This window comes from Metarhizium acridum, assembly GCF_019434415.1.
Source record: "Metarhizium acridum strain ARSEF 324 chromosome Unknown scaffold_587, whole genome shotgun sequence".
Taxonomy (NCBI): Eukaryota; Fungi; Ascomycota; class Sordariomycetes; order Hypocreales; family Clavicipitaceae; genus Metarhizium; species Metarhizium acridum.
The window spans coordinates 893,976-914,157 of NW_027094049.1; the positions used below are offsets into that span (position 1 = coordinate 893,976).

Below are 20,182 nucleotides of genomic sequence, written 5' to 3' on the forward strand. Positions count from 1 at the left end.
ACTAGCCTTATTATTATATCTTAATATATTATAAAATAAATAAGCGCTTATAGTTTTCTAGTCTTATATAACTTTTATAAGAAGATGTCTCGTGTAATTATTTAATAAAAGAATAAGCGTTTTTAAAGTTCTATTAAAAGCTTTAAGAGTCTTTTTATACCTTTTAAAAAAAGAGAAGTAATTATTATATATTCTAGTCTATTTATAAGCGCTTAATTAATATATTTAGTCTTATTTAATTTCATTAAGTTTATAGTTCTAAAAATAGAAATTATTACTTTATTCTTTAAGCGTTTAGCGTAGATTCTAGGACTTCTTTAAAGTCTAATAAAGTAAAGCTATATTATAACGTGTTTAGCTATTATTTAAAGGCTTTTAAATTATTTAAGTTTATAACTATAAAAGATAAACCTCTTTATATCTCTCTTTAAATATTTAAGAGGTATTTTAAAGTCCCTTTAAAATTAAAAGTTTAAATTGTTTATTCGCGTATATTTAGCTTTTATTTAATTACCTTTTTTAAGCTCTTATAGTCTCTTAAAGTATAAGTATTATTTTATAACTTCTTTATAATCTTAATATTATAGTATTAAGTTCTTCTTTTATTTTATTTATATTAAGATTATTTTACACCTTATAGTTTATATAATCTTTTATAAGTAATTTATAATTTTAGCTTTCTTTATAATCTTAATCTTATAGTCTTAATTTCTTATAAAGGTTTATTTATATTATTTCTTTCTTAATATAAAATAAAGGTTTATTTATATTATTCTTAGCTTTATATAAGTCTAATAATCTTTTATAACTTATTTTAAGCTTTATTTAAGTCTTAATATTATAGTCTTAAGTTTTTATAAGAATTAATTTATCTTATAGTACTAGTAAGCTTTATAATATTCGTTTAATAATAAGAGCTTATTCGTATAATATTATTAGGCGTTTAATACTTATATTAAGTTAAGAAAAAAATAAAGAAAGGTATTAGAATTATAATAGTTTTAATCTTATTACTAAAACTATATAATAATTTAAGGTATTAATTATATTAATTAGTCTCTCTTTCTATTATTTGTGCCTAAAGTGTCCCTAGTATTATTACCCCTCATATCACCATATAACGTGACCGAGTCCACTTTTCTCCCCAACAGGTGGCGTGGAACATGACATTCAACATGGAACACAGAAGGCAGCTCTACGAATGACGCAAAGTCCTCTGTGGCGCACAACCGGGGACACCTGGAGAGAGGTGTGGCTCAAGCTTAGCACCACGATGCACTGAAGGGCGGCGCTAGCGTCGAACTTGGATTCTTCCAGATGTCAAAATCAGTCGACATTTATCATACATCGGGTCTGGAGGCTCCAACTGCGTAGATTCAAGTCGCAATCACGCATCTTCAGAAACACCTCGGAGCGTGGAGGCATCGACCCTCGATTGGCTCATCCTTGCAATAGCTACACAAAGCCCGAGGTGCCATCTTCCATTCCTTCATTCACCATGTCCTCGAGGCATTCGGCGGCGCGGCCAAATCGAGCTGGCGAGGACTTTGCTCGCACCCACCACGGTGAAGCAGGCAGCGACACTAGCAACGCCAAATTTGACGTCCGAAATCCGTCAATACTGGCTCCTGACTCAAGAGAGGAGGACGCTGTCCTGGATGCAGACGTCATCGGCGGCCGGCATGCCACAAAGCGCGGTGCCGTGAATCTAGACGGCTACGATAGCGACTCGGACAACGAAACATTCAATGCCAAGGCCGCGAGCCGCAAGAAGGGCAAAGTGGATATTAATGAGCAGCTGGATAACTACGATGCCGCAGGATCTGCAGCAGCCTCGGGGGGTAATGTGAATGGTGCGGACGACGACGACGACGACGACGACGAGGACATGTTTGCCATGGGCGGCGAGGCGGACGCACCCAAGGGGGAGGATGAAGACGCTGACTTTGACAAGTCTGGAAAGAAGAAGAAGGATGTCCGGTTTCTCGATGCCACGCAGATCATGGGCCAGGAACACGGCAGCAAGAGTGGTGGCCATGTGAGGCTCGACGACAACGACAGCGAGGACGACGAGACTGAAGCACAACTGGCAGCCCTAGAGGAGGGCGTAGACGAGGAAGTTGGTGCAGGCGGTCTGAAGCGTAATGCGCCAAAGGTCGAGGCCTTCAACTTGCAAGCCGAGATGGAAGAAGGCCAGTTTGACCAGTCTGGCAACTACGTGCGCAAAGCAGCCGACCCAGACGCCGTCCATGACAACTGGTTAGACGGCGTGAGCAAAAAAGACATGAAGAAGGCAGCTGCCGCGCATGAGAAGCGCGAAGCTGAAGCGCGACAGCAGCGCCTTGAAGAAGCCGACGTTCTCGTCTCTGACATGCTCAGGACCTTGATCCTGCAATTGGAACCGTCAGAGTCGCCCCTCGAGGCCCTGGCTCGACTGGGCAGAGGCCAGACCAAAACCAAGAAGATACCCAAGTGGAAGCTCAAGAAGATGAACAAGGGCGCAGAAGACATGGAAGTGGACAACAAGGACTCTGCCCAAGACGCGGAGCAGACGCGAATCAAGGAATCCATCAATGCCATCACTGATGCGGCTGACAAATTGCTCAGCCGTGACTACGAAGAGGTTTACGACCAGGATCGCGAGTTGCTCATACGGGCATACCGGCGCGAAACCGGCGAAGATTGGGTCGAACCGGCGTCACGACATCAAGATGTCGAGCACGGGGCGACTGTTACTGTCGAGCCACCAATCCAACAATGGGAATTCCGATGGACAGATGGCCGTGATGACGGAGCTAAGCAAGGCCCGTTTGACAAGGCGACCATGAAGGCGTGGCAGGATGCCGGGTATTTTGCACAGGGCATTGAATTCCGGAGCGCTGGCAGCGGCGAGGACGATTGGACGACGGCGGCCACCTTTGCGTCATGATTATTCCATGCGGACCGAAGCGTGCGTCACCCGCTATTTGCTGACGTGTGAAGGCGCAGGATTTTGCTGATACTCGAGTGAAGCATTAGCCAGCTGCGAGACTGTCTACACCACAATAGAATGTCTGCCGTGTAGGAGGAAAAGTAGTAATAATTGCACACATTGGTGGAGACGATTTGATGGATGGCAAGACCAAGTATTGGGCTTAGACGCGGGGGTTGACGGTTGACGTATCGGCATGTTGCCCCGGTACAGGTGGATGTTTACGATTGAAAGCTTCCGAGGAGCTTGTATTCCATGTGGACAAAGTTCGGGACGACGAGAATTGTTCCTGGTGTTCCCGACGACTATCCCCGGGCGGACGCGGCTGCGGGCGGCTCTGGGGCCTTTGCAGCCGTGAAGCTCCGGCAAAGATGGGCAAAACGGGCGAATGAATGGCCCAATGCAGATGAACGATTTCCCGCTAGCCGCCCACGCGATCAGAGGGGCACCCCGGAATTAATTAGACTGAGGCCATCGTGAGGGCATTCCGCTGCAGAGGGTGCGACAGAGGTGGTGTCGGTACAATTTGGACATGTCTGGACCGTCTGTTTTCTTCTTTTTTTGTCGTCCCCTCTCGCGCCTCACCCTTGGTGACTCAGCAGCAAGTCATCACCGCGACCGGAGGCACGTTTTGAGTGATTTATCATAGCTATTACTCGCGGTCTTGCTGCCAGCAGGCATATCTACGGCACGATAAGGCCAGCAGGTCCTACCACGGGGGTACTTGGACGCCAGGCTGCGACAACCGGGGGGGAGCGGGTACCCCTCATGTTCTTTTTTTTTTCCCTCTCTCAAGGTGGTGCTCCAAGGTGGTGCTCATGTGGTGCTCGTCGGCGTGGTTGAGAGAGCGTTGCTATTAACGAATTGCGTCCCCGCCGGATCCGTAAAAAGACGCATCGGCTGGGTGGAGCAAGGTGAGGCCGTCAAAGCATCATCAATGGCTGACGCTCATTCGATTCCTCATCAAATTACTCCGTACATGGCGCAAGGAAGAATCACCTGCGAATTTTACCTTTAGCGGCGCGCCGGGATATTGGATGGCCACTTGCAAGACCACGGCGATGATAGGACATGGAGGACATGGAGGGGATCAAGGCCCCCGCGGCTTCTGACTTTGCCCGGCAGTTTGAAATATGGTCTAGTTGAATGTGGCATGAATAGTAGTTACCGCTCGTGTATCAGAACCCGTCTCAGTCTCGCGGTGCGAGTGTGAATGATGCATGCACCCACTTGACCAGTTTTGCGTGCGCCAGTTGTTGGCCTCTGACGTCTCAACAGTCCCGACGCCGTTGCCAGCCAAGATCCAGCCAGCTGCGCACCCAGCAACACAGCCAAGCACCCAAGCTCCCAAGCTCCAGAGACCGACTACTATTTTGTCCCGCCTTCCCTCCGTCCCCTCCGACTCCATCTTCCTCCCTCTTCCTCTTCCTTTTCTGTTTTCTCTTCCCGCTCTTCATATTACAACTTCACCATTCTTCCCACCAGGCACTTTGTCCGGTATGTATCCCGCCATGCATTGACTGAGCAGAGCTTGACCACGGCTCGACACCAGCTCCGTCCCTAGCTTCCAACCTTCCCGGATTTCCGTGCTGACGTCCAAGCTCCAGCTCTCTCCATATACACACACGCAAAATGGCTCCCGTCAAGGTTGGCATCAACGGCTTCGGTCGTATTGGCCGTATCGTCTTCCGCAACGCCGCCGAGCACCCCGAAATTGAGGTCGTGGCCGTCAACGACCCGTTCATCGGCACTGAATACGCCGTGAGTTTTGTCCCTGTTGCCCTGCTTTCTGCCGCCGTGTCCGAGTGGGCTTGGCTGGGCGTGGATGGGCTGTTTGTTTGACTTGCCCCTCCCCCTCCTTGCCTTGGCCCATTTCATTGCCCCTCACTTGACTCTGCAGGTCCATGCCACCACAACATGCAGCTGGAGCCCCACGCCAGCTTTTAGTTTTGCGAATGCCGCTTTGCTGACTGGGAATCCTTTTGCCATTACCAGGCCTACATGCTCAAGTATGACTCGTCCCACGGCATTTTCAAGGGCGACATCAAGAAGGAGGCCGACGGCCTTGTCGTCAACGGCAAGAAGGTCAAGTTCTTCACTGAGCGCGATCCCTCCGCCATCCCTTGGAAGTCCGCTGGCGCCGAGTACATCGTCGAGTCGACCGGTGTCTTCACCACCACCGACAAGGCCAAGGCCCATCTGGCTGGCGGCGCCAAGAAGGTCATCATCTCTGCTCCCTCTGCTGATGCCCCCATGTACGTCATGGGTGTCAACGAGAAGACGTACGACGGCAAGGCCGATGTCATCTCCAACGCTTCCTGCACCACCAACTGCCTGGCTCCCCTCGCCAAGGTCATCCATGACAAGTTCACCATTGTTGAGGGTCTCATGACCACCGTCCACTCCTACACCGCCACTCAGAAGACCGTCGACGGTCCCTCTGGCAAGGACTGGCGTGGTGGCCGTGGTGCTGCCCAGAACATCATTCCCAGCAGCACCGGTGCCGCCAAGGCTGTCGGCAAGGTCATCCCCGACCTCAACGGCAAGCTCACTGGCATGTCCATGCGTGTTCCTACCGCCAACGTCTCCGTTGTCGACTTGACTGCCCGCATTGAGAAGGGTGCTTCCTACGACGAGATCAAGGAGGCCATCAAGGAGGCTGCCGACGGCCCCCTCAAGGGCATTCTCGCCTACACCGAGGACGATGTTGTCTCCTCCGACATGAACGGCAACACCCACTCCTCCATCTTCGATGCCAAGGCCGGCATCTCCCTCAACAAGAACTTTGTCAAGCTGGTCTCCTGGTACGACAACGAGTGGGGCTACTCCCGCCGTGTCCTGGATCTCCTTGCCTACATTGCCAAGGTTGACGCTGGCAAGTAAATTTTGCCCTTGAGTTACTACAACAGGAACCGACTTGTCAATATCCTGCATCGGGAATATGACTTTGGCAACCCCCTAGTACTTTTTGGCTCCGGTCCCCGAGAATGGCCTAAAGGCAAAAATTTTTTTAAGAAAAAATAGTAAAAGAATAACCAAACGAAACCAGAATCGAGTTTGAAATGGCAGCTGGGGACCAAAAATTGTTTGTAATGAAAATGAACAAAATATTCTCTGCAGATGGTGCGGTGCAAGCAGGGGTATATATATATATATATAACTGCTTGAGAATAGATGGCCTGTTTCCGTCCATTGTATGACTGAATTTAGTGGTGGGCGTAATGTCAGTAGTGTCAGAGTTTCTCCCACGTCATGTGTAAAAGAACGCCTTTGTGTTCTTTACTCCAGACAATGTCAAGAAATGTTTGCCCGTCATTGTACACTGTCTTTGGTCCAGTGCTGCTCTGGCGATGATGTCAGTGATGTAATTCAGGGATTGCACGTTGGCCTCCGGTGCTGATTTCATAAATTTCCATTCATCTACTGCTAATTCGCACGGTGCCAGACCCAAGCCACGATCCACGCTCGTCACCACCTCCTTTAGCTCAAACACATCGCATCTGGAAATCAAAAAGCAAATGATGCTCGCCCTCTGGGGACGGCGGGTTAAAAAAAAGTATGAAACGGAGGGGATATCATGGTACAGGAATGAAGAAAAAAAAAATACAGAGGGAACCTGAATGGTGGGCGAGGGATATCCTAGATAGCAGAGCATGTAGACAGACACCGTGTGTGCTGGGTGATGAAAGGAAAGATGTGTTTCAACTAAAAACGCCGTGGATGCACAACCCGTCCTGGGCTTTTCCGTCCTGTTCCCACTCTCAAAAACGTCCTGACGCCTCGTGTCTTTTTTCAAATGTCGCTGGCGGGATTTCGCCTAGCCCCTGTTTCTCTCATAATACATGGATGACTGGTGGAATTGTCCTCCTTGACACACCAGCCATCTGGTTTTTGTCGGTGAATATAGCTACTGTCGCAGGTTTCATCTGCGGCCGGGACCCGGGGCGGCCCAAAGATCCTTGAGTGACTGGGTTGGAGCCCAGTCAATCTTCTCTTCGGCGCACCATAGTCGCAGCACGCGCAATGATGCGTCGGCAATGTCGTCGAGCGTGGACCACGGATGCACGTCGACGCGGAGGCGCGGGTTCTGGATGGCGGAGGAGACTTCGTGAACGCGCGGCCATATCTTATTCTTCTCGCGCAATCTCGCGACAATCTCTTTGCCGAGTGCATCATTGAGGTTGTCAAAACGGATATAGCACCTGATCAACTCGTCCAGAGACATGGCGTGTAGCATGAGGACCATGGCATACAGTGGCTGGCTGTTGCTGACGTCGCAGCGGCGCATTTCGTTCTTGAGAAACTCAATCATGGGAAGCATGCTCAGCCATGCGCGATGGTCTCCAATCTTGTGGTCCATGCCGCGCCAAATGTCTGCTCCGTAAAATGCCATCATGAACACAATGATGCTCTCGAGGCTCAGGACAAAGCCAGACTTGACCTTGGCCTCTCCAGGTTTGCCTCTCATGCTCCCCGTGTCGCCGCGGAATCTCTTCATCGTTTGATCGGCTTCGTGTTTCAACTTCTTTCCCACTTCTTTCAGCCGCTCTACCTTGTCGCTCATGGCCTTGGCTTCTGCGCTTGTTGCCTTGGGAGCAGCGTCACTGCCGTTGGGACGACGGTCTGCAGACGCTGAGGCTGACGCTGAGGGAGTCGAGTTGACTGCTTCTATTGGCGTTTGCACTACAGAATTCGTCGAGCTCACTCGTGACATGGCAGCAGGCTTCTTGGACGGTGTTGCTGGCGTGGCGAGCTTCGAGTGTGTCGATACCTCTGACGACCGAGGCCGTTTCATGGCAACTGCATCAGAAGCACCAGTCACAGCCCCAATAGGTCTCTTCCTTGCTGGAGCATGTTGCCCTGCTTCCTCGCTACCGGCGCGAGTCCGCTCATTCTCACGTTCCGACTGGCTTTGAGAATCTTTGCGACGTGCTGGTGCGCGACCAACAATATCAGCAAAGCTTGCTCGTAATGCCTTGGGCACATTGAGAACGACAATCAATCTCCTACGATGGCCCAGTTTATTCGGCGGCTTGTGACCGTTACCATCATTCCTCTTAATTCCGAGGGCGTCCCTGCTGTCTCTGGATCTCTCATCTGACGAGTCCGACGAAACCTTTTTTCGTCGTTTCAACTCTGCTTCTATGGCTGGCGGTAAAGTAGGTGATAATAATGGAGGTATTGACACTGAGTGTTTTGGCTTCTTGATATCCGCCTTCTTTTGCTTCGATGTCGCCGTCGCCGCTTCACTTGGGCCGTCCTGCCTCTTTCTGTCTTTTTTAGGGCTCGATTCATCGTCGTCGCCACGCGAGGGTTTATCTTCGAACCCTAGATGCAAAGGCGACAGCAATGGCGGTACACATGCCTTTGTTGAGGTGTCTGTCTTCATTGGGGAGCTTCGGTTGGCGTTGTTTCCACGCGCTCCGTTTAAGGAATCACCCCGAGGTCGACTAGCGGGTGACGCACTCCGTCCAGAGTTCATGCTGCTTTTCAGAATAGATCTTCCATTCAGCAAGGAGGAGGACAAGTGTCCCCGATCGTCTCTAGAGGCAGGAGCAGACGCATCTCGATCCCTACCTCTGTCTCTATCTCTATCCCTGTCCCTATCTCGATCCCTCTCTCGGTCTCTCTCTCGGTCGCGCGATATTGGGAGAGGCTTTTCTTTCCGCCGTGGCGCCTCGTCGCGGTTGGATTGTGGGCGATCCTCAGGCTTCGGCCGTTTTTGTGGGCGATCATCATCGGCATCAGGCATACGTCGCTTGCCTGCAGGTGATGGAGGGCGTGGAGGTAAAGATGGCGGTTTGGGGGGGAGCCTGGGGGAATGGCAATCTTGTTAGCTTGTAAAACTTGACTATAGAGTCTATCATCAGACCATGGGTACCTTGTGTCAGCAATGTTGTAGTCGCGATTCGGCGGTTTCGGCTTTGCGCCGGTGGACTCGGGCTCCCGTATCCTTGGGCCATCCGGTCGCTTGGGTTCTTGGCGCGGTGGTTTGTTGGTGCCATCAGCAACTGCAGGAGCGGGGGTAGATGTTGCAGAGCTGGTGGCGGCGGCGGCGGCTCGCTCGCCCTCTTTCTTTTTGGTAATTGCGGGTTCCGGGGGCGAAGCAGAGGCGACAAGGCCAGTCTTTTTGTTCTTGTAGTCGCTCAACGACAGCTTCTTCTTCTCGCCAGTACCAGTGGTGCCCTTTGCGAGTGTGCTGACCTCGCGCGGTACGGGCTTCACCGGCTCTTCTCGCATGTCGTAGTAGGGTCGCGTGAACAAGGTGCCACGGTCGGCCTCGGATAAGAATGTCAGATATTGCAGGCGGGTGTTATGCCATTCCTCGAAGCGCCTTTTAGCGCCACGAGATTCGGCCGCGTCGTCCTCGGGCGGTGGGCGATATCGCCAGGTGGGATGAAAGGCTAGATGATGTGGTTTCTCTGGTAGAATGCGCTTGGAGAGCACCTCAACCGTCTTCGCCGCAGCTTCCATTGTTCGCGGGGCGTGACCATGCCGGGAGGCAGGACGCGGCGGCGAGCGATCGAGCGCAAGCGGCAGCAATGGCGGCGGGAGCGACGACAATAGCAGCAGAACACGCGGCTACGTCGTCGCACGAAATGAGGCGGCTCTCCGTCCGAGAAGACGGTTTAATGGATGAAGGGCGCGAAACGCCGTGCGGTAGGCGATGGTGTAGGATCGTAGCCGCGAGGGTGGTAGGTAGTTGGAGTTGTGACCCTGGACGGTAAGGATGGGGTAGATTGGTGTCGGAGCCGGCGTGGATTTGTCGTCCCACCACGGTTGACCCCGAGTCCACCAACACGTCGCTGCGACGATGGGCTTCGAGTCGGAGGACTGTACAGGCCTGCTCTTTGACCGCGAGGAACAAACGAAGCAAACGAGTGTATTCACAGGGCTGCAGAGAAAGAGTACAGCTGCGCAAAGCTCACTCCCTGCCCCAATAGCCAACAATGGGGGCGGTTGCGATTCAGCGCGGGCCGAGACAATAGTCGACGGAAGCCCACTATATTTCGAGGTAAAAGAAAACACAGGGAAAAAAAAAAGACGGGGATGGGGTTGGGGCGAAATGCGGCCGGCTTTTTGGGGCCTTGTCACTCGTCAGCGGCCAGCGTCAGTGCCTGGGAGAGCCTGGAGCGCTTTCGACGGTCGGTCTTGAACCGTTCTTGGTTGGCCGCGTACAAGATGGCGCCTTCAACACTCGGCTCGCTCCCAATGGGGATTCACGCGGCTGTCTAGCGATTGACACGGGGCAGCCTCCGTTGGTTGCTGGAGGTGAGTTGATGGTCGGATGTCAGCGTGATGCCTGCCAGTGCCAGGCCATGGGTTCGGGTGGTTGTGGCTGGTGATCAAACCAAGATGCTTCTTCCCACCTGGGAAGGCCCGCTTTCTCGCTGCACGTCCTCGATTCGCGTCCTCGTAACTAATACTCGTCGTGTGCTCCGTACCACACAATGCCGGTGACTTGATGCAGGATTAACACATGCTGGCGGCTGATGCTGTCGAGTTAGTTGAAGGGGATTGACAAAGTGATTGACCAAGTGGGTTTGCAACATCCCTCCGCCGCAAACGTGAGGAGTAGCAAGTCGAAGCTGCACATGCTACTTTCGACGAAAAGTACCTACCCGCGTACCTTCCCCCCTCCAACGACGAATTGCCAGCTCACACCGCGCACGCGTGCACATGTGCCCCAGACATCAGGTACCTGTGCTTTACGACGTTAGGTACGCAATGCCGCAATATCAACTCATGTGACATGACGAACCAGACGCTCTCAAACTCGATACTCCAAATGTCCCTGCTGGCGGGCGGGGACCGACCAAGCAAGCGCCAAGCGGACGAACAAGCGACGAGATGCTCGAGTATCTTTGCGCCAAGCCCGGGTGTCGTTGGACTAATGTGCGTCCATTCCTTGTTCATCGCACCCCCGGACCAAGTAGGTGGACATGATATTATCTTTTTTCTTTATTTGTCTTTCCACTTCGCTTTACGGAGCACACAGCCATACTTTAAATGAGCAGACCAGGAGGTGACGAACGAGGACTATGTGAAAATATTAAATTTACTAGAGAGAGTATTGCATTAACATACTTTTCTTCAATTATGAATAAAAAATTTTAAAAAAAAATGGGCCAGATAAAGGGCATCTAATCACACAGTGTTTTGGCCGTACCTAGGCCAGGAAACCGCAGCTAACCACGCAATACAAGTTATACAACATCAGTACACGCAGCGCGATGCGTCAGACACACTAGCCGAAGGACATCGAAGGATTAGCTAGCAAAAATAATACCATGAGCTAGTCTAACCATGTTGCGGAGGGATACTTTAAAAGAAGTAATCAATATAACTATTTAATTTCTCATAAGAATCTTGCCAAGAGGCTATGGACAGGAAATCTCCTCTTGAGTGATTCCAGTCAATCAATCAATCAACGTCATCATCATCACGGCCATGCACTGACGCGACACCAACATGATCCTGACCGACATAGTCAGGCCTTTGATTCACAGATATGTCTGGTCATTCGGTCCATTGTCGGGCTGATGTAGCGAGTACAGCGATTCAGACTAAAATAAACAGGAAAACAATTCAGCAAACTCTGCCTAAATCACCACCCATTCCAACACTCAGTAGCGGCAACCCGTCCCTTTCATTTTCCGCACACTCTTCTCCGTCACCTATTTATGCGCTGCCTTACGCTTCTTCGGGGCTCCGTCGCCACTTGAATTATTCAAGAGTGCTTCAATTGTCTCCAAGCGAGTCGTAAGCGAGGATATATTTTGTAACGGGCCCGGAGGCAGGTTATTGGTAATGTGTTTGATGATGTCTCGATACAGGTCTTTTGTGGTGAAGTTTCTTTGCCAGGCACTGACGGTTTGTAGTTGCAACTCCAATTTCTGAACATTTGTCTCGGCTTCTTTTGAAACACGCTGCAGGCCACTGTCGAGGGATGATAGCCTCTCACACCATGAAGTGACTAGTTTGCACTGCTCGCCAATTTTTTGGTCCAGCTTGTCCACAGACGTGGAAACACTATCCTTCAGAACGCCCACATCCCGACGTAAGGCTGACACCTCAGCAAGGGACTGGCCAGCTTTAGCAGTTGCGCTCTCTCTCGCAATTCTTTCCTTGTCGATAAAAGACCCCAGGTCGTGTGCCACCTTTGTTAGCTTCTGCTGCATCATACCTTTCAACTCCTGGCTAAGAGAGGCAGATAGTGGTTGAACTTTCTGGCAAAATATTTCCTCGATTTCTGTCTTATGCGTGCTCGCCAGTTTCGCTGGGAATCGTTGCCCGCCGTCGTTCGTTTGTGCCGGTAATGTCAGTCTCAGGGCATCTTGAATAGCTTTGACTGCCTGCGATGTCGACATTTGCTCTTTTGAGTTGACGTGGGCCATTTCCATGCACGAGTCCAGCCGTTTATGCAGGCCGGCAATGGATTGTGGTGCCCCCTCAACGGACTCGCATTGCAGACTGAGCTTCATAATGTGCATCTCATCCGCGACATTTTCCAGACGTCGCCTGGTTCTCATGCCCGCCTCAGCGTCTTCGGGGCTTGAACCCCAGTCCTCTAGACCTTTTGGATTTTCAAATGCCGAAACAACAGTATCAAACCGTCCCAATTCCCCAGACAATGCTTGCGAGGTTATCATGTTGGTTGCGAGATCATCCATCTTCTTCGAAAGCTGATTCAGCTTGCTTTCGAGTTCGGTCAACTTGCCATCCGACCGCAAACTCGCACTCTTATCTTCTAGAGTTTCTTCTGTAAAGCTGGGTAGCCTCTTATCCAAACTGCCAAGCCTTTGCTCCAGCTCCTCTATATGCTTCTGAAGCCTGGCGCTTTTCTGTCTTTCCTCTTCAAGGCCAATTTTGAGTCCTTCTGTTTCTTTTCGGAGCTGTAACTGATTGTCGTTGACGATCTGAGTGAATGCCTCTTCCAGACAGGCACTAAATTTCGCGTCCAAAGCCTTTTGGAGAGCGTTTAGACGGGCATCAACGTCCTCGCTCCGTATGGCATTGCCATGCTTTGACGGCCGCTCTCGATTCCGCCTGTCTATAAATGCGGCCAAATGATTGATCAGTTTTCCGTCAGTGCCGCTGAGTCGATTGCAACTCTTCGTCTTCTCCTTTTCCCACTGATCGATCTGAAGCTTGAGGACCTCTCTGTGGTTTGAGCTTTCAGGGTATCGACAGCGTTCAAGCTCGGCTCGCATCTTTTTCAGATTTTTGTCTTGCTTATCTCGCTGCATGTACCAGTACATTCTGTCGCAGAGCAGCTCAACCAAGTGCTTGATGTCTGAGTCCCTCTGGAAGAGACTTGAGGGCACGGGATGATGCTGCATACTGGAAGACAGACCTTTATGATGTTAATAGGATTATTGGTGGTAGCAGGGTAGACATTAAGTGACACACCATGTTCAGTAGGCCTTGCGTTGTTGCGGAACGAAGACATGGTCTCGTGGTCGTGATTGGGCTCGTCTGTTGCTGATGTCAACGTCTCTTCTCGTGGCCTGTCGCAATAGTCGCGATCTCGTCTGTCACGCTCGTAGGAACTATATAGAGCTAAATATTGATTCCGAGGTCTAGATGGGCTGTTTCCAGAGCGACGAAAGTTGCCTGGCCGTCGTCGACACCTGCGCACCATTTTGCTCCTGCTTCAACAGCTGGCCAGTCGTCACGTGGCTTTGGCGGCTGACAAGGTTGCGGCAGAGCAAACAAAGATTTGTGATGCAGATAAACGAGCTTCGAGTGCCGTGCTTTTCTTTACTGATGGCACGTAAATACTTCTTCTTTTCCTTCTGGGTGTTGGAAATACGGTGGCTCTTAGGTAGGCAGAGTCGCGGTATGATGTGGCAACGCAATATGTTCTTGTATTGGGGCATAACCTTAGAAGCATGTGACATGGAAACAGCAATATCAATCACTGAAAGTGCCTTGTAGGTTCCAATATGGCAGTGAATATGTACAGGTGCCGACAGGTGCAAACGCTGTTTTCATGGTTTGCATTTTAAGGGAGTGGAAGTCTAGTCAGCTGCTCAGCACTCAAGTGTGATGGACATGAAAGTAAGCCTAGCTAACCAAATCATCCCCCTTTGCGGGCGTCCTTTGCGGGGCGTTTTTAAATGCTATGCAGTTGACTTGGGACGTGTTATACAGAGCTGGTTTTGCGCATTTGGCACTGTAGTGCTGCGTGAAGTTGAAGGGACTTTAGTAGAGCGAATCAGGTGGCAGAAATCAGGGAACATTGAACCCGTTTGGGCGGAAACCGAGTCGCGAAACTTTTTATGGGTCGCGCTTACATGACTGGTCCAAAGCGATCCCAAGCGGTCCAAAGCTCTGCATAAGCGCAACCGCCAGCTGCAGGCTCGAGGCTGTCGCAGGCAATTTTCCGAGGGTGAAAGCTTGACTGTTGGTTTTTGACACTCTCGACCTCGTGCAATCTCCCTCCGCCAACATCAGCCAATTCGAAAGAACCACCATAACCATGGCTGCCGTAAGTCATGCCACAACTCCGCCGCCAAATCGCAACAGCTAGAAACTAACTGTTTTTGTCTGCAGCCATTAGTGACCGTCTCTGAGTCCAAGGACCTTCGGGGCCTCAACCTCATCGCTGCTCACTCGCACATTCGCGGCCTGGGCGTCGATGCCACCAGTCTCGAGCCCAGAGCCGCGTCGCAAGGCCTCGTTGGCCAAGAAAAGGCCCGAAAGGCTGCTGCTGTGATTTTGCAAATGATCAAGGATGGCAAGATTGCCGGCCGTGCGGTTCTGATTGCCGGCCCTCCCAGGTAGGAACGCCATGAACGGGAAGACGAGGCAACGTGTGCAAGGGAAAACTTTTTTTTTTCTGGGGTGCTGACACCGTCTCAACCTTGTAGCACCGGAAAGACGGCCATTGCCATGGGAATGGCGCAGTCCCTCGGCCCCGATGTTCCCTTTACTTCGCTCGCTTCGTCCGAAATCTTCTCCCTCGAAATGTCCAAGACCGAGGCCCTCACGCAAGCCTTTAGAAAGTCTATCGGTGTCCGCATCAAGGAGGAGAGCGAAATCATGGAGGGAGAGGTTGTCGAGATTCAGGTTGATCGCAGCGTCACCGGAAGCACCAAACAGGGCAAGCTCACCATCAAGACAACCGACATGGAGGCTGTTTACGACATGGGCAGCAAGATGATTGATGCCATGACCAAGGAGCGCGTCATGGCCGGCGACATCATCTCCATTGACAAGTCTTCGGGCAAGATTACGAAACTGGGCCGGTCGTACGCGCGTTCCCGCGACTACGATGCCATGGGCGTCGACACCAAGTTTTTGCAGTGTCCCGATGGCGAACTGCAGAAGCGCAAGGAAGTCGTGCACACCGTTACCCTCCACGAGATTGACGTCATCAACTCGAGGACGCAGGGCTTCCTTGCCCTCTTCTCTGGCGACACTGGCGAGATACGAAGCGAGATTCGAGACCAGATCAACACAAAGGTTGGCGAGTGGAAGGAGGAGGGCAAGGCTGAAATCGTCCCCGGTGTCCTGTTCATTGACGAGGTGCACATGCTTGACATTGAATGCTTCTCATACATCAACCGCGCTCTCGAGGACGACCTGGCCCCCATTGTCATCATGGCCAGCAACCGCGGCAACTCCCGCATCCGGGGCACCGACTACCGCAGCCCCCACGGCCTGCCCATCGACTTCCTCGACCGAGTCGTCATCATCAACACCCACCCTTATGCCTCGGAGGAGATCAAGCAAATTCTGTCCATCCGCGCGCAAGAGGAGGAAATCGACGTTTCACCCGACGCCCTGGCCCTGCTCACCAAGATTGGCCACGAAGCCGGCCTCCGATACGCCAGCAACCTCATCAGCACATCACAGCTTGTTTCTGCCAAGCGACGCGCCAAGCAAGTCAGCGTTGAGGACGTCCAGCGCAGCTTCCAGCTATTCTACGACCCCGCACGTAGCGTCAAGTTTGTGACCGACTCTGAGAAGCGTCTGATTGGCAACGATGGCGCCGTGGACTTGTCGGTGACGAATGGCTCAGCTGCCGCCACGGAGAAGATGGATCTTAGTTAGGATAATAGGAGAGCGAGATGAATTTTGGTTTTTTTTTCTTGGCAGATGAAGGCTGGATGGCGTTCTAGGGGCGAAAACTTGATGCCGAGCAAGTTGGGCTTACGTTACGCTGTGTTTTGTGTGTTGTGCGTTGTGTATTGTAAGATTTGGCACGGAAGGCCTGAATAGACCCGATCAGATCACGAATATTAAATAAATCCCGGTTTCTTTTTTTTCTAATTCCATCCTTCTTTCCCCGCGGTGCTTGGGACCGGATGTCACAGAAGAATGTTAATATGGATGAGGCAGCAGGCACAAAGACTTGAAAGTTTTACCGTGGCAAGCCAGCCTAACGCGTCAATAGTACGCATTTTATTTTGTCTGCACCATAATGTCAATCCCCCCCCCAATAGCATAATTCAATGGCCCTGTGTCCAGTCAAATAATTCCCCAAGCAAAGTTCCATCCAGCAATAGCCGTCTCCATCCCAAAAGCACAGCAACATGACACTCAAGCCTCGTAGTCACTGATACCGAATCCTAGACAGTTAGTCAATGCCCGCAGCACACAGCTACACACCTCGAGACATTCACCTTCTTTCACTCGGCGTCCTTCTTGACACGCTTGGTCTCAGGTTCGCCCTGGTCATCATCATAGTACTGCTCCTCCTTGACGGTGATTTCGTCGTCAGCGTCGTCGAACTCGGCAGGCTTAGTCTTGGGAGCGCGGGTCTTGCGCTTCGGCGTGGCCTTGGTGGGAGTGACCGGGACGCTACCGGTCTTGGCGGTCTTCTCAGGCGAGTCCTGGGTGCGGCGGAGTTTCTGGATGTGCTGGCTGGTGGGGGTGTTAGTGGTGATGAATCAAGTTTCGGGGGGGAGGTTGGAAGACCAAGGCAGCGAAGATTGGGAAGATGGGAGGAAGCGTACTTGACGCCGCCAAAGGTGGTGCTGAAACCCTGGGATTGCATGTGCTCGGCGACTTTGACGAGGAAATCCTTGTTGGGCCTGGCCACCTCGATCATGGCGCGGAGCAGGCCGAGGTGAGAATTCTCGTCCCATTTGTGGGTGACTGGGGGGCGGGACATGATGAGAGTTGAAAGAGGCGAAGGTAAAGTTGCGTCCGAGGCACGAGATGAAGAAATATGTGTGTGGTTGAAGATGGTTACAGGGCGGAGATGGATAGTGACGTGTAGAGGAAGGGGACTGGCAGACGGAGAGGAAGAGAAAGTGAACGGTTATATAGGCGCAAGGGTGAGTGATGGAAGGAAAGTGAGCAGAAACTCGGCCCAATGTGAGCGTAGAGCTCACCACCACGCCAATACAAACATAAAGAATATGAAAAAAGAAGGAAATTCACCGAAGAGCACTCTCTGTAAAAGTATACCCGCGAGCACGCAGCTCGTTCATAATCTTGGTCATTTGCTCATTCGTCAAGTTGACTTGGCTGAACACAGCCAGGAGGATATCCTCATGGACTTGCTGGTCCCATTTCATTATCTGACGGGGCATTTTGATGTGAAGCAGATGAGGAACCAGGTGGAATGTAAACGAAGAATAAAGATGAGGGGGTTGCAAAAGACGGATATTGTGAAAGAGGAAGAACGGGCGTGGTACGGGATTATAAGTGGCTGAGAGGTGAGAGGAGTGCAGCTGTGATGAGAGGTGAGAGGGGGTTGTAAAAGGCAGAGATTGTGAAGGGGGAAAGCCGGGCCTGGTACGGGAATTACATATGGCTGAGAGGTGGGAGGAGTGCAGCTGTGATGAGAGGTGAGAGGGGTTTGTAAAAGGGAAAAACTGTGAGAGGAAGAGCCGGCAGAGCATGGGGATGATATAGTCTACACCAGAATATATTTGTCCACCAAGAAGTATACACTGATATATTATCATGTAAAGCGTGATAGCCAGGTACTTGACCTGGTTAAATACCTAGGTATTTTTTTCCTCCTATTATATAAGTTTGAGTGGCGAGAGGAAGATGAGCGGCGTGCGTTAAGAATAGACAAGTGCAGCGTGAGCGTGGGCTAGTCATGGCTTTTATAGGGAATAAGTGCAGCTGCGATGAGAAGTAGATGAAATTGCAGGTCTCACCGAATGCCCTCCCAGGTGACTTCGTGCTTTCGGGCCCTCATGCGGGCCGCGACATCTTTGCGAATCTCGGCGTTCATGGCATTAGCTTCGGTTCCGGCCTCGTAAAAGGCAACTACAAGGTCGTGGAGGAAGTTTGGGTCGTTCCAGTGGCCGTTGGGCGCCATCGTGTCGTAGCAAAGGGTTGTGATGAGCTGAGGCGCGGCAGATGGTGCGTTCAAGGGGCAAAGTTCGAGGAAGGCGTTGAAGACGAGTGTGAAACTGGTAAATTTTGGCCTTTTTGTTGATGTTGAAGACGCGGGAGGAGTCTGGTTGGAGGCGGATGGACAGTTGTTATTAAAACAGCGTTGCAGGTGACGGCAAACAGTGACGGTTAACAACCAGTCCTGTCAGCTGCCATCCAATTCAAAGATGGTACACTCTCCTCGATAACCTACCCAGCACACACCGACCCGCCGCCCCGAAAATTATTATACACTGCTGTTTTGTACATGCGTGCCGTAAAGTAATAATGTCGCAACATAAAGCCCAATGATAAAAATGACAGACCATGGTCCCATCAGCCTCCCGTCATAATCCCGTTGCCTTGAAACCAATGACGTGAAGCATCAAATATCTATGTGTGTATATACGTCATGCCTCTCCATAGCTAAAACTTTGACAGTCGTTAGTGCGAGTGTGCCTACGGTACAAGACAGGGGGACGTACTCTTCTGGATAATCAGATCCCGCGGCGCCGTTGTGTGCTGCCAGTGCCAACACGGCTTCATCGTCGAGCGGCTGTTCCTGTTCCAGCTCCTGCGTATCTAGCCTTTGGCGCTTGACGGGGGGTTCCTCTGTTCCGTCTACATCAGCGTCGCCGTCCTGTTCTCCCGGCGCCCCGTCTGCAGCGTCTGTCGTTTCCGTCGCAGCCGCAGCCGCCAATGCTTCTGCTGGTGGCGCAGTGGATTCTGGTGTTGTTTCAGCGACGGACTCTGACTTGGTAGGTTGTGGCGGCGGTGATGGTGGTTGTTGCTGCTGTTGCTGTTGCTGTTGGGCTGCCTGCTGGTCTGCGGTATTCCCCTCTTGCGTTGTCCCGGGTGTAGGAATTGTGCTGGGAGCATGAACAGCAGCAACAGAAGCAGCTGGAGTGGGAGCAGAAGCAGAAGCAGGACTGATTGCTCCGTCGACGGGCGACTCGGCTTCGGCGCCAGCAGCAGGTAGCTTCCTCGGACGGCCTCTGCCCGGACCTGGTCGTCGAGTGATGGGGTTCAAGGTTGGGTCAACACGACGAGCCATCTCTGGTGCAGTGCTCTTTGCCTCGGCCTTGTTTTGAGACCTGCGGAGGCCTTGAAAGTGTTGACTATGGGATGATGTCAGTAAGGAACGGCAAATCATCAGTCCATCAGTACGCGCAGCGCATCGGGACATTTACACAGCCGGGCATGGCCTCACTCGAGGGGGCTCTTCGGTGTCGCTACCAGGCAGAGTAGCATTGCCTGCACTGGGAACCAATTGCAGTCGCATGACACCAGCTCAGAATAAAGCGAGGCGAACCATTGACATATAAAGCAGCTTGACAGCGACGGCGAGGCGCATCAGACATACCGACATCCCTCATTGGTGAAGCCGTAGCCCAAGGTTCGCATGTGGTTGCCAATGGTGGTCCATTCCGCTCCGCTGATGACACCAATGTTCTTGACGGACAAGATGGTAAAGAACAAGTCCTTGTCTGCACGGTCATTCCAATTCTTGGGGTTCATGGTGCCTCCAAAACGGCCCAATGGGGTGGGCCAGCGTGGTCGCGAGAGATTGTCTACGAGATGTTCAAGCGGTACAAGTCGCGAGCGTGGTTCTGCACCGAGCCGCGGATAGACCGTGTTAGGAGGCGGGCTGGATTGGTGCGAGAAATTGATAGTGAGATAGTGCTCGAGGGAATCTGGAGGAGGCGATTGGGGGGAATCGAGGAGGCGCTGAGGGCCCGTGGCCCCCGCGGGAGCAGGAGCCGAGGCCGGCACGCGGACCAAAGATGTTCCGGCTGCAGTCGAGCCATGTTGGCTCATGGTGTACTGTCCAACTGTCGCTGCGACAGCAAGAGGAAGCTGGAG

At 51.7% G+C, this 20,182-nt stretch overlaps 9 protein-coding genes across 10 annotated transcripts; 3 read left to right on the forward strand and 6 right to left on the reverse strand.

The window, feature by feature from the left end:
* The first annotated feature begins 1,284 nt into the window (after positions 1–1,284).
* On the forward strand, positions 1,285–4,156 carry J3458_022042 (uncharacterized protein). The gene has a single exon (XM_007817734.2). The coding sequence runs from the start codon at positions 1,499–1,501 to the stop codon at positions 2,927–2,929; it is 1,431 nt and encodes a 476-aa protein (XP_007815925.1). The 5' UTR covers positions 1,285–1,498; the 3' UTR covers positions 2,930–4,156.
* Positions 4,157–4,267: 111 nt separating this feature from the next.
* On the forward strand, positions 4,268–6,300 carry GPD1_4 (glycerol-3-phosphate dehydrogenase). The gene is made up of 3 exons (XM_007817733.2): positions 4,268–4,468; positions 4,579–4,732; positions 4,967–6,300. Exons 2-3 carry the CDS (start codon positions 4,604–4,606, stop codon positions 5,852–5,854), a joined length of 1,017 nt encoding a protein of 338 aa, XP_007815924.1. The 5' UTR covers positions 4,268–4,468; positions 4,579–4,603; the 3' UTR covers positions 5,855–6,300.
* J3458_022044 (uncharacterized protein) lies at positions 6,222–6,626 on the reverse strand (the record flags this gene model as incomplete). Its single annotated transcript, XM_066122896.1, has 1 exon — positions 6,222–6,626. The coding sequence occupies one exon, from the start codon at positions 6,624–6,626 to the stop codon at positions 6,222–6,224; it is 405 nt and encodes a 134-aa protein (XP_065972117.1).
* Positions 6,627–6,893: 267 nt separating this feature from the next.
* On the reverse strand, positions 6,894–9,445 carry J3458_022045 (uncharacterized protein; the record flags this gene model as incomplete). The annotated part of the gene is made up of 2 exons (XM_007817732.1): positions 6,894–8,784; positions 8,853–9,445. The coding sequence occupies 2 exons, from the start codon at positions 9,443–9,445 to the stop codon at positions 6,894–6,896; spliced, it is 2,484 nt and encodes an 827-aa protein (XP_007815923.1).
* A 2,204-nt stretch (positions 9,446–11,649) lies between these two features.
* J3458_022046 (uncharacterized protein) lies at positions 11,650–13,314 on the reverse strand (the record flags this gene model as incomplete). The annotated part of the gene is made up of 1 exon (XM_066122897.1): positions 11,650–13,314. One exon carries the CDS (start codon positions 13,312–13,314, stop codon positions 11,650–11,652), a length of 1,665 nt encoding a protein of 554 aa, XP_065972118.1.
* Positions 13,315–14,394: 1,080 nt separating this feature from the next.
* On the forward strand, positions 14,395–16,250 carry RVB2_2 (RuvB-like protein 2). Its single transcript, XM_007817731.2, has 3 exons — positions 14,395–14,465; positions 14,531–14,757; positions 14,848–16,250. The coding sequence occupies exons 1-3, from the start codon at positions 14,457–14,459 to the stop codon at positions 16,031–16,033; spliced, it is 1,422 nt and encodes a 473-aa protein (XP_007815922.1). The 5' UTR covers positions 14,395–14,456; the 3' UTR covers positions 16,034–16,250.
* Positions 16,251–16,356: 106 nt separating this feature from the next.
* Positions 16,357–17,420, reverse strand: J3458_022048 (uncharacterized protein; the record flags this gene model as incomplete). Of its 2 annotated transcripts, XM_007817730.2 has the most annotated exons (3): positions 16,386–16,551; positions 16,606–16,846; positions 16,939–17,096. In XM_007817730.2, 2 exons carry the CDS (start codon positions 17,094–17,096, stop codon positions 16,612–16,614), a joined length of 393 nt encoding a protein of 130 aa, XP_007815921.1. In that variant the 3' UTR covers positions 16,386–16,551; positions 16,606–16,611. The 2 variants fall into 2 exon arrangements, with proteins under 2 accessions (XP_065972119.1, XP_007815921.1); XM_066122898.1 differs by lacking the exon at positions 16,939–17,096 and adding an exon at positions 17,369–17,420 and having other exon boundaries at positions 16,357–16,846.
* Positions 17,421–18,095: 675 nt separating this feature from the next.
* On the reverse strand, positions 18,096–18,263 carry J3458_022049 (uncharacterized protein; the record flags this gene model as incomplete). Its single annotated transcript, XM_066122899.1, has 1 exon — positions 18,096–18,263. One exon carries the CDS (start codon positions 18,261–18,263, stop codon positions 18,096–18,098), a length of 168 nt encoding a protein of 55 aa, XP_065972120.1.
* Positions 18,264–18,729: 466 nt separating this feature from the next.
* Positions 18,730–20,137, reverse strand: J3458_022050 (uncharacterized protein; the record flags this gene model as incomplete). Its single annotated transcript, XM_066122900.1, has 3 exons — positions 18,730–18,751; positions 18,805–19,437; positions 19,683–20,137. 3 exons carry the CDS (start codon positions 20,135–20,137, stop codon positions 18,730–18,732), a joined length of 1,110 nt encoding a protein of 369 aa, XP_065972121.1.
* Positions 20,138–20,182: the final 45 nt, after the last annotated feature.

Bases quoted from the DNA above. Each gene is read 5' to 3' on its own strand.
- RVB2_2 (XM_007817731.2), top strand. The intron at 14,758-14,847 runs GTAGGAACGCCA...TCAACCTTGTAG, and splicing joins CTGATTGCCGGCCCTCCCAG to CACCGGAAAGACGGCCATTG.
- GPD1_4 (XM_007817733.2), top strand. From the start codon at position 4,604: ATGGCTCCCGTCAAGGTTGGCATCAACGGCTTCGGTCGTATTGGCCGT. The intron at 4,733-4,966 runs GTGAGTTTTGTC...TGCCATTACCAG, and splicing joins TCATCGGCACTGAATACGCC to GCCTACATGCTCAAGTATGA.
- J3458_022042 (XM_007817734.2), top strand. From the start codon at position 1,499: ATGTCCTCGAGGCATTCGGCGGCGCGGCCAAATCGAGCTGGCGAGGAC.